General features: G+C 41.8%; 1 protein-coding gene across 10 annotated transcripts in view; it reads left to right on the top strand.

Moving 5' to 3' along the window:
- CHD7 (chromodomain helicase DNA binding protein 7) overlaps nt 1-17,607 on the top strand; it is a 182,577-nt gene that overhangs the window by 53,912 nt on the left and 111,058 nt on the right. For 8 of the 10 annotated variants that reach the window (XM_070481215.1, XM_070481213.1, XM_070481214.1 and 5 more), the window contains one exon: nt 2,314-4,149. The exons of 1 other annotated variant lie outside the window; for it this stretch is intronic. In XM_070481215.1, coding sequence (XP_070337316.1) covers nt 2,488-4,149 — 1,662 coding nt within the window. In that variant the 5' untranslated portion in view covers nt 2,314-2,487. Of the gene's footprint in view, nt 1-91; nt 319-2,313; nt 4,150-17,607 lie in introns of those variants that run through there. One more of the 10 variants, XM_070481210.1, reaches the window with a different exon arrangement.

Genomic DNA, 17,607 nt, shown 5'->3' with positions numbered 1-17,607 from the left:
CCTTCCCCTGCCTTCGGCAAGTTCTTTTCCCCCTTCTGCTCAGCCTTAAGCTGATAGAAAGTAAGCCTCAACTCTATCTCTGCTTCTCCAGGCTGCCTATGCCTCTGCCTCCCGGCTCAGAGGACAAACTGTGTCCCCTCTCTGGGCTCCCCCTCCCAACCCCGCTGGAGCTGGCTGGGAACCCCATCCAGTCAGTAGCATTTCCTCTCGTGACATGTGGTGGAACCTAGTGGATGACGCCGTTATCCTGTAAGACACAGCCATCCAGGACATACAAGTAGACGTTACCTTCCTAAGCTAATCGGAAAGGTTATCTTGGTAAGTGGTTAGTCTGCACGGCTGGTTTAAGCTGTTATCCAGTCCATTCCAGTAGTTATTTCTTTGAAAGCTAGAATGAGCCTTGAGTAAATGAAGATTGACTGCTTAGGCTTTTGGGGATTAAATTCAATTTATAAATATTTGTTTCATTTGGCACTGGAGAGTTCTCCTTCTCTGTATTTTGGATTTTAAAGGAGTTGTGTAGTAAAGCAGCATGTCTGTAAATAAAGCGGCTTTCATGCTCACCTTATTTTCACCCATCTGACCTCTGTTTTCGGAGAAAGTCGATCAGAAAATTCATGGCAGTTAGCGGGTGGAGTGAGGAGACCTTTGACTCTAGCTGACAGCTGTCACCTGAAAACTACAGACCTAGAGACCCTCTCAGGTGTTATGTCTGTAGTTCTGACAGCGAACAGGAATGTTGTTTATATTTTCTGTAAGCAAAATTCTCCCCTTGTTAGGAATATATTAGAACAGAGCAGACAGAAACTGAGTTTTTATCTGTCTTAAGTTCTCAGCACTGTTGGTTGGCCCATTGTTCGTTCCCATGCTCATATAGACGTGTGTCAGTAGAATTTATGACTGAGCCTGTTTATAACATCACTCTGGAAATTCTTCAACAAGACATTGTTTTTTCAAGTTGGGCAGTATCACACAATGCTTAATGTGCTTATGAAAGAGAAAAAATGAGTTAAATTCCAAAGATGTTTAAGATTTTAGACATTTTTCCTATGTGAATTAGTTCTTTATTAGGTTGTTGATTTAATTAGCATTCAACAAAACCACTTTTCTCTTTTGATTGTCAAAACAGTCTTTAAATTGGTTATTTTAATCTGATACCAAATCTGTTAGAAACTGTTTGAATAAAATGCGAAGCATTAGGTAGGGTATACTATGTTCCGTAAACAGGATGCTGACGAATATGTCTACCCATTGTCCCCCCACCTGCCTATGTCCTGCTTTTTCCCAAAAGAGGTTAAGGCAAAGGTGAGGGCTGCATGGATATTTTGAACTTGATTCTGTTAAAATAATTTTCAGTTTTGACCGGTTTGAGGGAAAGTTTTCTGCTCGTACTGATAAGAATAATTATCATCTAGAAACTGCCCATCCAGCCAGAGTCTCTGTAAGTGGTCACATGGGCTCCTGGTCCATCACCAGAGCCCGGCCGGCATCTGTGGGTGAATAATGAACCTGTGATTGGACTTCCTGTGCCGGCAGCACAGACAGGGACTGCGGTGGGCCCAGAGCCATGAGTGAAATTGGTCCTCTTAGAGAATGAAGGCTTTCTTCTGGTCCCTTTCTGAGTCTTGTATATTCCTGCCATTAAACATAATGAAATTATGAATTTATTATACTGTTTGCGAGCTTGCTTTCCAACAGCGTTATGGATGCTTTCTTGTTCGACGCCTCTGTTGCTGTTACATAGTTATACGTGGGCCGTAAATATCTAATTTGTACGAAATGACTGATTTTGGTATTTGTATAATCCTCTAGTCAATTTAACTAAGTTGGGCTTTTCACAGCCCTCTGTGCTTCGGCTGCTCATCTGATTACACTGCTCAGGGGAATAAGGTTAAGGGCGGGCTGTTGGTAACCAGAGCATTTCCAGGGCTTTAGTTCAGCAGATGGGCTGCTTGGCTATATTCATACATCTGCTTGCCTGCTGTGGCAGCTGCTGCTGCTTCATGTTGTGTTCTTTTGTTCTGTTCCATCCAAGAACGGAACGCTAGGAAGTGTAGTGAATGGATTAATTTAAGGTTAAGGTTAGTGTTTTGCTTGCTTTCTAAGTAACCGATCATAATAATGCTTCTGGTAGAAGCTAATGAGTTTCTCTTAAAGTGAACTAGATTTATAAAATACAGCTCAGCGAGGGGGCTAGATTAGTATTGTTGATGGAAACCAAATTCACATGCATAAAATACTGGCAGTTTTTATCGTTTGTTCCTAATTCTTTGTTTTCTTCCTTCCTCCTCCCCACCTCCCATTCCCTTCTAGGACCTCTATCCAGACTTTGCCTGACACTGCAGGGTCCAAGAGAATTAAAGAAATATGGAATGACATGAAGAAGATTAGTTAAGGATTATAGGCTTTGAGGACACACACCTCAGTGAAGTGAAGCACAGACAAGCTCCTGAGCTGTAGTTTGGAGGAGCCGTGTGTTGGAAGAAGATGGCGGATCCAGGAATGATGAGTCTTTTTGGCGAGGATGGGAATATTTTCAGTGAAGGCCTTGAAGGTCTTGGAGAATGTGGTTACCCTGAAAATCCAGTGAATCCCATGGGTCAGCAAATGCCGATAGACCAAGGCTTTGCCTCCTTACAGCCATCCCTTCATCATCCCTCCACTAATCAAAATCAAACAAAGTTGACCCATTTCGATCACTATAATCAGTATGAACAGCAGAAGATGCATCTGATGGATCAGCCGAACAGAATGATGAGTAATGCCCCTGGGAACGGACTCGCGTCTCCTCACTCGCAGTATCACACCCCTCCCGTTCCTCAGGTCCCTCATGGTGGCAGTGGCGGCGGTCAGATGGGAGTCTACCCTGGCATGCAGAATGAAAGGCACGGGCAATCTTTTGTGGACAGTGGCTCCATGTGGGGCCCCCGGGCTGTTCAGGTACCAGACCAGATCCGAGCCCCCTACCAGCAGCAGCAGCCGCCGCAGCAGCCCCAGCCGGCTCCGTCGGGGCCCCCTGCACAGGGCCACCCTCAGCACATGCAGCAGATGGGCAGCTATATGGCACGTGGGGATTTTTCCATGCAGCAGCACGGTCAGCCACAGCAGAGGATGAGCCAGTTTTCCCAAGGTCAAGAGGGCCTCAATCAGGGAAATCCTTTCATTGCCACCTCAGGACCTGGCCACTTGTCCCATGTGCCCCAGCAGAGTCCCAGCATGGCACCTTCCTTACGTCACTCAGTGCAGCAGTTCCACCACCACCCCCCTACTGCTCTCCATGGAGAATCCGTTGCGCACAGTCCCAGATTCTCCCCTAATCCTCCTCAACAAGGGGCTGTTAGGCCACAAACCCTTAACTTTAGTTCTCGGAGCCAGACAGTCCCCTCACCTACTATAAACAACTCAGGGCAGTATTCTCGATATCCTTACAGTAACCTAAATCAGGGATTAGTTAACAATACAGGGATGAATCAAAATTTAGGCCTTACAAATAATACTCCAATGAATCAGTCCGTACCAAGATACCCCAATGCTGTAGGATTCCCATCAAGCAGTGGTCAAGGACTAATGCACCAGCAGCCCATCCACCCCAGTGGCTCACTTAACCAAATGAACACACAAACTATGCATCCTTCACAGCCTCAGGGATCTTATGCCTCTCCACCTCCCATGTCACCCATGAAAGCAATGAGTAATCCAGCAGGTACTCCTCCTCCGCAAGTCAGGCCCGGAAGTGCTGGGATACCAATGGAAGTTGGCAGTTATCCAAATATGCCCCACCCTCAGCCATCTCATCAGCCCCCTGGTGCCATGGGAATTGGACAGAGGAATATGGGCCCCAGAAACATGCAGCAGTCTCGTCCGTTTATGGGCATGTCCTCAGCACCGAGGGAGTTGGCCGGGCACATGAGACCAAATGGTTGTCCTGGTGTTGGCCTTGCAGATCCACAAGCAATCCAGGAACGACTGCTACCTGGCCAACAGCATCCTGGTCAGCAGCCGTCTTTTCAGCAGTTGCCAACCTGTCCTCCTATGCAGCCCCACCCGGGCTTGCACCGTCAGTCTTCACCTCCACACCCGCATCACCAGCCTTGGGCACAGCTCCACCCTTCACCCCAGAGCACCCCGCAGAAAGTGCCTGTGCCTCAGGTAAGGGAACCCGGATCCTCCCTGCTTTACAGGATAAGTGTAACATTGTGAATTTACCTAGAAGGATTTTCCTTCTGACTTCGTGAAAAGCTTTCTCATTATGAGTTCCTTAGTTTTTATTTTGTAAGCTGCCCCAGAGCCTCACTTGTTTCTATTACTCCCTTTATTTACTCTCTCACTTATTGGCTTCTGTGTTTATTCACCTTTTCAAAAGTCTTGCATGCTGCTGTCTCAGGAGTTGTGCTAGGTGCTGAGGGTGCATAGCTAACTGAGCCCGAGCCCCTGTCTGCAAGGAGCTCTGTTGTCACTGCCGGAGGAAGATGGACTTTGGACTCAGAGGAATCGTTTTTTCCTTCTCTTTCTTCTTCTTTTCTTTCTCTTTTTCTCTTCCTCTCTTTGTTTTAAATACACACTGAAACTTGGCTTCCAGCAAAGTTTTATGTTTGTGGTAGTCTTTCCCACCACTTCTAGAAAATTATAATTTTTTTCTTTGGGAAGTTGCAAAATGTGTTCTTCTGTAATATTTATTTTACCAACTCTTGAATGTTACTGTGAACTTCAATTTCAAACTGTGGAAAATCACGGTAAATAACCCACAGAAAGTGTTTGGTCTCTAAGAGGTTTTGGTACCCAGCACTGAAACAGGAATCTTCCTTTACATAAGCTGAGATTTTCGTTATCCTGCAGAATTTATAAGCAAACAGATTTAAGTGTTAAGCTCTCGTATTCACAGAGACATCTTTCCATTATAAGTGTTGGTGTTTGTGCCCTAGGTCTAGGAAAAATAAATTAATACCTGTATGTCCAGATTATTCTGGTGGCTATTCAAAAACACGTATTGATCTTACACTCTGAGTTTGGGTGGCACAGTTGGTGATTTTAGAGCTATAAGGCACCAGTCTTGTTTTTAATGAGCTTTCAGTCAGTTTGGGGAAACGTGACCAATATGTGAAAATATAAAGCAGAGTAAAAGACCACGCTTGGTGATGTGACAAATGTCCAGAGACAGGAAGTACCCGTGGGTGAGGGTTCTTGGAATTTGGCTGGGGCTTAGCCAGGAAAAGTGAACCAGGGATGAGGACGACATCTCAGGTTGGGGGATAGTTCCTTAAATGGGGCACGGGATGCTGAGCTTGCTGCAGGACAGGGCCAGATGGTAGAGGTCTTGTATTCTCTTTTAAGGAATTTGGACTTCAATGGGGAGTCTGTGATATTGATTAGACAGTCTACAGGATGGCTCGGGAACCAGAAGATGAATTGTGAGCCAGTGGTCCAGGCCTGTGAGGACACTTTGGACCAGGGATTGGGGAGTGGGAACAGAAGGGATTGAAGCAGTATGAAAACAAAGGGTTTGGTCAGGAGACAAAACCGTTGGGGGCATCCCCAGTGGAGAGGCATTTAGAACAGAGACTCAGACACTTCAGCCTTGGTGGGACAGGGGAAGTGGAGGTCAGGAAGCCTCCTAGGAACCTCAGGACACAGGACATGTAGGGATTTGTAGGGGTTTTGGGGAAGCTGCCCTCAGCAGTCCAGGACACTTGGAGATTCTCAGGAGGGAGAGGAAGGGATGGAGGGAGGAAGGGAGGGGGCCGGTGGAGAGACACCCTGACCCCTCCCTGGGTCTAATCTGCAGCCAACAGGATGGAACCTGTGATTCCCAGACCATGAGAAAGGGGAGGTGAGAAAGGCAATCTGACAAGATGCTGGAGAGCAGAGGGCCTGGGGGAAAACTTAGGCAAAGGCATGAGTGGAGATCAAACCCAGCTAATTTGTTTTCCTTGCTATAACTTCAAGGCAAAATGCTCCCCCTCAGAATTGACCAAAGGTGCTGTCCGCAAGCCTGGCCGACCTGGAGGGTTCTAGGGCAGAATTAAATGTGGCTTAGTTCCCAGAAATTATTTTTTTCTTATTCCGTAGAAAGTTTCTTATTAAACAAGGCATCTTTTCAGAACAGTGGTTCTCAGACTTCTCCTTGCCCAGCATCTTCTGTCTTCAGTGGAGGGTAAGCCCAGTTTGAGGGAGACACCTGTGATTATAATCTGGTCCCTGGATGGGAATTCGTGGTCTCCTCTAGCCTCCCCTAGTGTTAAGAGTGGATCCCAGTATATCTCAAGGGCATTTCAGAGGATGTGTATGACTGTGTGGCGTTTGAATCACTGAATGCTGGATGGCTCCGTATGTGCCGTCTCCTGGCTAGACGGTGGGGATACCAGGTACATTTCTACTTTGCTCCAGCTTCCTGAGTGTGCCGTTATAGACAAACTCGGAGTCGGTTAAGGGAAATGAGGTACTTTCATCATAAATACAATTGCGTTTTTTTATTTCACTCATGGTATTTGATTTCTTATTTCTGCTTAAGTTTGCATCCTCTTCAGATTTTGAAGCACTCAGTTTTGAAGATAATACTAGGGAGGTGTAAAGTCTTGGGAATAGCATGGACTTTAAGGTCAGAAAAGTGTCTGAATCCCAGCTCTATACTTATTAGCTTGGTGTCCTTGGGCGACTTACTTAACTTCTCTGAACCTCAGATTCTTCATCAGTAAAACAGGAAAAATAGTACCCATCCTAAAGAGTGTTGAAATTCAGTTGGGTAATATAAACAAAGTGTGAAGTATACTGTCCAGCCCATGGTGTATGCTCCTGTGTGTATTCTCTTCTAGGTTTCAGTTTCTCATCTCCTGAAATGCAAACCTTGCTTTCTGGTTGTGTCATTTAACGTGTAAACATAGTGTAAAATTATTTTAAGGAACAGGTAGATATTATGAAATATAGCCCTAGTTATGAAACTAAATTTCATTTGTGCAAACACTGCCCCCTTTTAGCCCATATTGCAGTGTGTGATGAGGATAATCGTATGGGTGATTCAAAATGCTGTCTCAGAATCCTAGAGATCTCTCTCCCTCTGGATGACTCACCTGCTACTCTAGCAAATATATCTATCTAATCATGTTTTGCTTTAGAATTACTAAAATTATTTTGCATTTCTTGTATGATAGAATGTTGGTTCAAAACCATGCTGTGTAACAGAACTACCAGATTAAGTCGAAATATTGATGTGATTTGCTGAGTTATCACCATTCAGATAGGTTTGTTGACTTTTGTCTTGAATTTTTCACTTTTTAACAATAGATGTTATGCTTTTTAAATGTTTCATAGGTTCTGAACAGATACTTTCTAAATTATATAACACATTTAAGTATCTTTAAAGATAAGTATATTGAAGAGTCAACAAAGGAAAATATTAGGAAGGCCAGAGTTCATCAGACCTTAGTGCTCATTGTGGTGTGTGGACATATTCTTTAATGGAAGCTCTGGACCATCCTGATTATTTGATAAAACTTACAGGGAGAGAAAAACCCTTGCTTATATTTCTTTCCAGTAGCTGATTAGAACAGTTGTTCTTGAACTTTTTCATCTCAGACCCACTCTTAGAAATTATTGAGGACTCCAGAGATCCTTGTGTGGGTTATATGTGTTGATATTTACTGTCTTGGAATTTTAAACTGAGGGCAGTTTGACATATTTATTTGTTAATCATTTAAAAATAATAAACTATTATATGTTAACATAAATAACATTTTTAAATGAAAAATTACTGTTTTCCAAAACAAAAAAATGTAGTGGCATTGTTTTACATTTTCTTGAACTTCAGGTTCTCACGTCTGCGTCTGCGTACACTGTGCACACAAGTCCTGAGCCTCTGGAAAAGCCAGCCGTACCTTTGGAGAGCATGAGAGGGAAAAGCAAATCGCATCTCAGTGTCATTATAAAAACATTTCTGGGGGCCGGCCCGGTGGCATTGTGGTTAATTTTGCACATTCTGCTTCGGTGGCCCAGGGTTTGCTGGTTCAGATCCTGGGTGCAGACCTACGCACCGCTTGTCAAGCCATGCTGTGGCAGGTGTCCCACATAAAATAGAGGAGGATGGGCATGGATGTTAGCTCAGGGCCAGTCTTCCTCAGCAAAAAGAGAAGGATTGGTAGCAGATGTTAGCTCAGGGCTAACCTTCCTCAAAACAAAAAAACAAAAAACAGTTCTGACTGCCCAGAGCCCAGGGCCCTGGACTCCTCTCCTTTAGAACCGCGTGCAGGCTTTGGAGTCTGTAGCTTTTGAGTAGAAGCACCACCAACTGGTTACTGACTCTGTGACTGTGGGCAGGTTACTTAACCTCAGGGCCTCGATGGCCTTATCTCTAAAATGAGGGTTCATACACCTTCCTGGCTAGAGGCATAGTGAGATTAACGGTAACGTCTTTTCTTTTAAATACCTAATGTGGTGTCAGACGCATGGTGGGGACTCAAAAATGATATGTTATCATGGGGGAAATGTACAAAATTGCCTGTTGCAAAATTTTAAAAAATAATCTCAAGCACTTATTTTAATGTTAGCTATTGTCAGAGTTGTTTAGCTTCATTTCTTTGGTTTCAGGGAACAGTTATTAAATATTGAGGCTCCCTGTATGCTACTCATCAGGAGAGAGAGAAAGATCTTGCTGGGGGCAGGGGAGGTGGTGCAGGCAAGGATCTGCCGTGGAAAGCACAGCTCAGAGAGAAGCACTGCAGGCTTTGGGGGCAGCTCCTAATCCAGTCTTAGGGTGGGCGAGGCTGGGGTCTGGGAGGGTGTTCTGGGGGGAAGTGATGTCTTTGCGGAGGTGTGAAGGATCAGTCCAAGTTGAGAGGAGGATGGGTAAAGGGGGAGAGATAAGAATTTAAAGCTTAGGAGATAATGAGTGTGAAGCTGAGAGAGCCCGTGGGCCCCGAGTTCTCCTCAGTGTTATTGAAATGTAGGGGCTTGGGCATGGGAGAGAGAAAGTCACGCAGTCCCCCTGCGGGACCTTGTCATCATGGTGTGAAGCTTCGGCTGGGTCCCATGTCCATGGGCTGCACTGGGTGGTTTTCGGCGGGGACATGGCACTGGCAGGGTGCTCTGTGGCACCTTAGGCATGGGGAGAGAGCAGAGAATAGAGCATTTCTCATACATGCTGGACGTAGGTGAGAACAACCTAGAAGGAAAGCACACTGTCAATTTTGTTCTCTTAAAGAGCTTATCTATGAAAGACTGTGGTTAAGTGTATTGTCCTTCAGGTTATAGGCAAATCTCCGAGTTTCTGAATAATTTATACTGCACACGTCTACGCAGCTATCTCTGTGTTCATGGATAACGCTCTCAGATGGGCAAATTCTGATGGAATTTTTAGGATCTGCAGCATTGTATCATTAGAATAAGTATGTTTTGGATACATTTGTGCCCCATTCATTAATTTGGTCCTGAAATATAGTCATGGTGAAAAAGAGCAGAGCAGAAAAAATTTTTAAAGTACAGCTAAGATCGAGGTGATGGGTAATAATTTCTCTGTGTCCTAATTTTCCCCTGGGAGATTAAGAAAAAAAATAACCTAGAAGAATCAATGGTGCAACTTTTCCAGTTCTTTCTCTTTAAATAGCCTTTCTGGGAAAACCTTTTCCTGGTAAATCTCAACCAGAGTCAATATTCTACTGAAATTCTCTCAGTTCCCCCAGTAAATACAGAATTCCAGACATTAGCAGAGCATTTGGCAACTACTAAATAAATTTTTAGGGAAAAAGTGGCCATGCATCTCAAGCCTCAATTATGCAAATTGTGATCAGAGGTGGAGAAAAACGCCTTTTTAATAGAGAGTGGATGTATCCATATGAATACTCCTCTTGATGTACTTTCACACCCCTGAAGATGTCTGGGAGAGACGGGGAAACAATCTCCCTAAAGAAAGCCCAGCTTTGACCTCAGTGGCATTCCAGAGCTATTCTAAGTGTACCCACGTTCAGAGAGCAGGCACCCTACTTGGACCTCGTTGGAATAGGCTGCCCCTCCAGTGCTCCCAGAGGAAGGTCAGAGGAGTTACCATTTTCCCCTGTGCTCATGGCTCACTGGTTATTTCTCCACGACACCTTTGACTGAAGCAAGCCATCCAGCCCTGACTGCTCTCTCCTTTACTGGTCGATGGGCAGCCAGGGGTTTTTCATGAAGACTGTAATATGTTTCTTCTGATCACCTTAATTTGTATATACACAGCTTAATGAGCACCTCCCTGCATTTTCCTTCAGTGTATCTGGTTTATCCCAGAGATCAGAGCCTCAGTGGGTTAAAATGGAAAATACCAAGTGTGTAGTGTTAAAGTAAAGGAAAAATTTCTACTCCATCTATTTTTTCACCCCAGGATCTGAAAGCATGAATGAGCCATGTACTACATGGTAGCCTTGCCTCTTAGTGGATTTTATTTTGTAAAAGAGTGTTGTTTTCTATGACTATTGGAAATATGTGGGCAGCAAGAAGTTAGTTTTTAAATTTGCTTTCAAAGCCTGGATATTAGCCAGCTACTAAGTGTCCCAAGTAGCTAATGGATTTTCTTAACTTTTAAAAAGCCACTTTTAGATACTACATTTTAATCTTGTATCTTGGTTGCCTCCGTTCAACTACAGTCAGGAATTATTTATTGCCTGTTATGTGCCAAGCACTATATTAAGGACAAAGATTGGTGACATGGTGGAAGGTGGTGAGGAGATCAAGACCTTCACTAAGATAGGTAGGGAATTTTGTTAAGTGTAATCTTCTGGCCATCATGTCTTTGTTTACCTACTATGTTCTGGACCAATGCTGTCCAATTCAAATATAAGGGGAGCTGAAAATACAAGCTACATTTGTTGTTTTAAATTTTCTAGTAGCCACATTAAAAAAAAAAAGAAATGGGTGAAATTAATTTTAGTAATATGTTTAACCCAATATATCCAAGATATTGTTCTGACACATAATCAGTATAAAATATTACTTATGAGATATTTGACACAAGTATTTGGAATCTAGCGTGTATTTCACATGCAGAGCCCATCTCAGTTTGGTTGAGCTGCGTTTCGGGCATTCGGTGGCACTGTGTGGCTGGCTGGTGGCTGCCATATTGAACAGCACTGTGCTGGACTCTTTCCTTAGCAGTTGCTTCAAATTCTTTTTGAAAACAAGTCAGAGTATAAATTTATGCACCTATAAATAAATTAAAAATTGCTTAGTCTAATTATGACAGTGAACCTCCCAGATAGGTGTTAGCACCCTCATTTTGAGGTTGGGAAAGGAGTAGCATTTTTTTAGGTATCAACAATACATGTAGTGTTGGAGGTGTGTGTAGTATCAGTATCAGCTCATGAAAAGACAGATTACTGGAGTGAAATTTCATTTGTTTGGGTTTCTTAGAAGCCTGTCCGAATGTCTTTCTATTCTATATGGGAAAAAAATGAGTTTCTGTGAAAGGTGGATTATAACCATTTTCAAGATTTTAATTTCAGGTTGTTTTTGGATACGTTTAGTAGTTATGTAGTAGTTATTTTTTCCCCCTAACTCAGAATCTCTCTTTGCTTCTGTCACTAATGCTTGTTTCTTTATGAGATTGATTCTCTGAGGATAAGGGAGAAAGCCTTCATTTTTGTTATTATGCGTGCAGCGGCCTCCCCCTGCTTTTTTCCGTTTCACCTCTTTCTTCTCTGCTGCTTTCTTCGTTTTATCACTCATTCAGAAGAGCCGTGTCTGGCTCTGCGGGCAGTCGTTGTCTGGGGAAGGAGATTGGGAAGGGGGTCGGGGGACTAGGGGAGAAGCTTCACTAGACCTCATGTGGAAAACTCACCACAATCTCGACATCTGCCTATTAATCTCCCTTCTTGGTAGTTACAGCTGTCAATCTACAGATAATCTCTAAGTAACCAGAGAGATGGCCCTTGCTCTTCCTTTGTCATTGAACACAGCCACTTGTTCTTGTAGCAACTTGTACTTGTGCTTTTGCCTTGCAAAACTAGTCAGTCGGAGCATCAGCATGAGTGAGGTGTTGTGTTTTCTTCACTTAGTGTAAAAATTATAGGAGAACCTTCTAGGGGCTGGGGCATGGCCTGGAGGTGGTGGTGCTGGTGGAGAATTTAAAGGAGGTTGGCAAAAGCCAAGAAATTGGCGCCATTTAAAAAAGTCAAAAGTCAACATACACAGAGGAGAGGAACTCCATTATCCTGCTTGCTTTTTTCCTGGTTTGGATTGGATCGTAGGAGTGATGGTCAGGTAAGGCTGGAAGGTGTTTCCTTCTGTCCTCTTTTAGTGATTGAATCAGAATCATCACCCAGGCAGTTATTTGAAGGAAACATGCCATTTCGATGCTCCTTCATGAAGAGCATAGTATTTCGGATCTGCTCTGTAGCGTATTTGGCCTGTTCTCCTCCACTCCCTTCTGTGTTTAATTCTAAATAGTTCTCTACCACAGATTTCAGGAGAACTGTTAGACTTTAACGCTGTGTGAAAGCAAAAACAGTTGTTTTCAGCTGGAAGTAAGAGGCCTTAATCTCGAAGGCATTTTCGTTTCATTCGTTTCCTTTAGCCATGGGCATAAAGTGTGGGAGAACATTTTAGAGGTGCAAGTAGGGATGTTGGAAACCTGTTGAGAGTTTCTCAAATGATGTTCTGCTTAACTTGTGCCCCTGCTTTCTCTTCCTGGGATGGCTGGAGCAGGTTTGCAGCATTAGCATAAGAATTCCCCCCTCCCCCGTGAGGTGGGGACTTACTGTAGGGTTAGGGGCGGGGCCGGGGCTTTCCCTGCCAGTGAAGAGGCAAGGACTTTCAGACCATCCTTTCTCTGAAACTTTTTTTTGAAGTTTCTTTTCTGAATGTACTTTTTAATGAAGGGGCAGTGTATATAGACTTAAAGTTCTTATTGAGTATGGGAATCTTTGAAATTAAAGTTTAATTTTTAGATCATGCTTTTTGATGGACTCATAGCCTGAACATTCTCTTTACCTTAAAAAAAATCAGACAATTGTGGGATTATTCAGTTATGATATACTTTTACTGTTAATGTTAAAAATAGCTCAAAATGTCAGTCTGAAGAGATGGCCAAACTTTAATAGCACTGTGGAGGTTGGCAGAAATGGACAGTGGGGACTAATGGAGAATTTACCTTAATCTTGGCATTTTATTGTTACTGTCCATTCTCTCTAGTTACAGCTGTGAATTTACAGATAATCGGTAAGTAACCACAGGCAGGGGTGGAACTGGGGCAATAACCAAGTAGGATGTGCTGACGATGCTTTAAATTGGCCCATTTCTAAGCTGGCTGCTCCAACAACGCAAAGGTATTTTCACAAAGGAGAGCTTTGTGAACTGCATGGAGGCATAGCTTGGATTAAAGCAGGTAAGTGAGAAATCTTTGGCGGAAAAGTTTGATGATATAGGAAGGAGTTATTTAGTAAGTCGTATTTCATTTTTATCAGCTACATCTCTGAATGTTTTCTCTTCTCACTTTAACTGTATTCAGCTGAACAATGGGAATGTTAATTCACCCTCCAGGCTCTTGTCCTCAGTGTCGCTTATAACCCAACTTCTGATTCAACCAGGTGTCCCTCTTACTTTGAAAGAATGATGGAAGACTTAGCTTAAGGAAATATTCCAGGATCTAATTTGGGAGCCGAGCTTAAAGCTTACTCACAGCTTTAGTATTTGCGAAAAAGTTAAAAACCAGTATTTACATATAAATAAGGTCTCTAAGATAGAGTATCATTGTTGAGGGGGAAAAAAACCAGTAAGAGACTAGTCGTTCGTAGAGCAAAAATGATCAGTTTTAATAGGTTTCCCTCGTTGAAGACTTAAGTGAGAATACTTTAAATGCCATGCCATGTTAGGAGCTAGATTAGTTAGTATTTCATATCAAATAGAAATGTAATTTCAAGAATAAGTTAATGGGAAGAGGTGAGTGTCAGTTTACTTTCTCATTTAGTGTTTTTCTTGTCATTTTTTAAACATCTCACACCCCTGCTATTCTGTCTGTGGGCGCACACGGGGTGCTGCGGCCAGGGCTCAGCCCCTTGCCGCTGGCAGGAAGAGTGCTGGGGAGACAGGAGCGCAGAGCTGGGAAGACCCTCAAGACCTGCATTTGAATCTCACTGTTTTGACTTAGGAAAAAATTGGACGCTTACTGAACTTCTCTAAACCTTAGTTTCCTGAGGATAGTAATTATACCAATTGCACAAGATTGTTGTGAGAATTAAATGAGATAATGGCTGTAAAGTTTGTAGCACAGCATGTAGCATGTGCTGAGTCCCCAAGGAATGTTAAATATTTTATTATAACTGTTGTTAATGTGGTTGTTGAAATGAGCTCTTGGAATTCCCCCCCGCCACTTTCTACTCTTGTATCTTAAAATAGAAAAACTTTCTCTTATTTTGTAAAACAGAACATTATGTATCAATGCCTTAAAAATCAAATTATTAGAATCTCCATAAAGCAAACAGAAATTCATAATATTTTTGGGGAGAGGCTAAAATTGCTACCACACTACTGTATTTCTTCTTAATTGAATCTCTAGGAAATGGGATACAACGTATAAAATATCAACTTGTTTCTCAGTGTTTAACTTCTCACTTTCAACCAAAGTGAAAAGCATCATTTAGTTTTTAGAAACTTCTAGTGGCAGAGGTGAAGTTGGCATCCTGTTTTGTATTGTGAGGGAGGTTTGCTAGTATTCCCTCCAGCATCCAAGAGGTTAACCCACTGAACTATATATGCACCTATATATAGTAAGTCTTGACGTTGTTAAATATAAGTTTAAGCTTACAGCTGTTAACCACAAATTCAGTGATCGTTGTTTTTGCTAGCATCTTCCCGTATGTTCAGGGTGTGCTCTCACACACCTTGAGGTGGTGGTACAATTTTATTTAGTACGTGTGTTCCGGCTAAGTAGCACTGAGGGCAGTTTTGAACTCTGTTGGTTTGTGAGGGCCATACCACTTAGGATCATTGTAATGTTTGTTTATCCTAACCTATTTTTTCTTTAAAAAATAACTTTTTATGTTTTAAAGTGAGACAATCACAAAAGAAAATAAAAGGATTGTTGCAGTTAGATTTTAAAAATTTTAAACATATTGCTAAGGAAGGTGATTCACATTTTGAGTATGTGAGGTTTACAATTTTGTAGATAATTTTTATCCAACTCGTAACACTGTTACCACTTTCTAAAGTTTACTATTTAGAGCTGTAGAATTTTAGAGCTAGAAGAGGCTGGCGTTAGAATTGAACCTGGAGCCCACAGTTTTGTTCTTCTGGAAGGATCACAGTTATGTCTTTGCTCCAATTTGAATATAAGGGAAAGGGCCCTTTGCTTATCATCTTCTAAGTTTAAACACTCAAGTTTTTTCCTTTTTATAAAAATACTGATGAAGAAAACGAGATTAAAAAAAGTAAATGGAAAACCTGTTATTGTCTAACGTCCGCCAGATATAATGTTTACCAAATACCATGTATAATGTTTATATATGTTACTTAATTGAACCATAATCGATAGCCATCTGTGTACAAAATTAAATGCTCCCTTTGTATTATGGACATACCACAGAAGGTTGCATTCCAGGCCTGTTGTATACTTTCATTTAATTCAAAGTTTAGGGGAAGAATCTTTCTAAATATACTTAACTGAAACTGAAGTTTGTCAGAAAGTATCTAATGTTTTCCAAACTATTTTTCAAAGAAAGTGTGCACGTTCTTTATATCACACAAATAGTGTGTTTGTGGAAGATGTATGACCCCTTACTGTCCGTGAACTTTCTGTGATGATGAGCAGGTTCTGTATTGGCTCTGTCCAGGGCAGTAGCCACTAGCCACGTGTGGCTGTTGAACACCTGAAGTGAGGTAGTGAGTCTGAGGAACTGTAATTTTCCTTTTATTTGATTTTAGTTAATTTAAATTTAAATAACTATATGTGGCTAGTGACTTACATATTGGGTAGCTCAGGTATAACCAAACAAGACAAATGATTGAAATCACCAGAACATAAGATGTTGAGCCCAACTAGAACTAGACAAGAGAGTGTTTTGTTGTCCGTGTAATCAGTGCACACTTTGTGTTTCTACTCTTATTCTCTCTCACCTCTTGCCAGATGGCCTTACAACCATGCGTATTCCGTATTTTTGGCCCTGACAGAAAGTGATAGGATATAGGGGCCATACATGGCAATGCTGACACAATTCACTTTGTTATTTTGGGAATAAATCTTTGCTGTGTACCAGCCAGTTGTTGCTAAACACAGCTACTATTTTAAGTAATGTGAATAGAGTCTCTTGTTTTAAAGTATGTGATATTTCAGAAACTTATTGTTTAAATTTTTCTTCCCAAAGAAGTCCTAGTCACAAATGCTTTATATAAAACATTTATTATTGTTTGGTTTCATAAGTTAAAAGCTATCACAGTTGGTAAAATAGTTTTTTTCCTTGAAAAAGATTTCTCACAGTTTGGTATTAAATTCAATCTCCTCAGTCCTGGAAGAAAAAATTTTAAAATATTTTCTCAAGTGCTTATGGCTGACAGCTGTATCTTCTTTAGTGGTCTCCTAAGCTACACTTTTCGTATTTCTGGGTCAGTGTGTATACCTGTGTGGATGGATCTCTTTAGATCAGAAGGTGTTAGTGTCTTTATTTAGCATTGAAGACAAGCAGAGAAATATTAGTTGTTCTAAGATGGTACTTTAGGGTGAATTAATTAGTCCTATACTAAGACTGATGTTGTTGTCCCCAAGTATATGATTAGTGGCAGAAGGTAAATGGAATTAATAAAAATCTAGGTTATACTCCTTAGTTGATAGTTTTCACAAAGGATTTGAGAGAGAGAGAGAGAGAAAGAGAAAGTGCGTGTGTGTTAAAAGAAACAGGAAATTGGGTCCTGGAATGGAAGAGCAAGGCATATGCTAATGATGGCCTTGGTTGCTAGGACTGAGCATCGAATTATATTCTGAGATTCCTGGTGAGTGTGCACAGTGAAACATGGCAAGGTTTATAATTCTAATCATCAAAAAGAAGAAAAACTTTTTTCTGAGAGCAGTGTTTTCTTTTTTCTGGCATCAAATCCTAGAAGAAATTGTGTGTGGTATATTTTATATGTAGGAGCTATTGGCTGGCATCACAAATACTTTTCTTGACAAGAGTAGTTTTACAACAAATGTAGAAACAGTTGTGGGTTTTTTTTTCATATGACAGTTCCTTCTGTGCCACTCGATGAGTCCATCTGAGGGTGTATCACTCAGGGCTACATGATGATGGCCGTCCTGTGAGGGTTGCATTGATCCGGTCTAGGGTGCATCCCAGAGATCCTGCTTCATAAAATAAGTGGACTGAAGATGCTTGAGGTGGATGCATTGCATGCCTTAGGCAATCTCCCCTAGATTTTTGGTCTACTAATTAGGTCATGGGTAGAACCTCAGTAGAAGAGGATTTGACAAGTTCTTTAGGTCATCAAGAGTCTAAATTATTGTGAATACATTAAATACCACTGAAGTGTTCCCTTTAAAATGGTTAATTTTATATTATGTGAATCAACTCATAAAAAAAGTCTAAAGTACTAATGTGGTATCTTATGACTTGTGTTGGTTGTTAGTATCTTCTGCACACCAGGGTCACCGAAATGTTATCTCTC

This window comes from Equus asinus, chromosome 12 (assembly GCF_041296235.1).
Source record: "Equus asinus isolate D_3611 breed Donkey chromosome 12, EquAss-T2T_v2, whole genome shotgun sequence".
Taxonomy (NCBI): domain Eukaryota; kingdom Metazoa; phylum Chordata; class Mammalia; order Perissodactyla; family Equidae; genus Equus; species Equus asinus.
The sequence above is the reverse complement of the archived record's forward strand: the minus strand, read 5'-3'. Positions and strand labels throughout refer to the sequence as shown.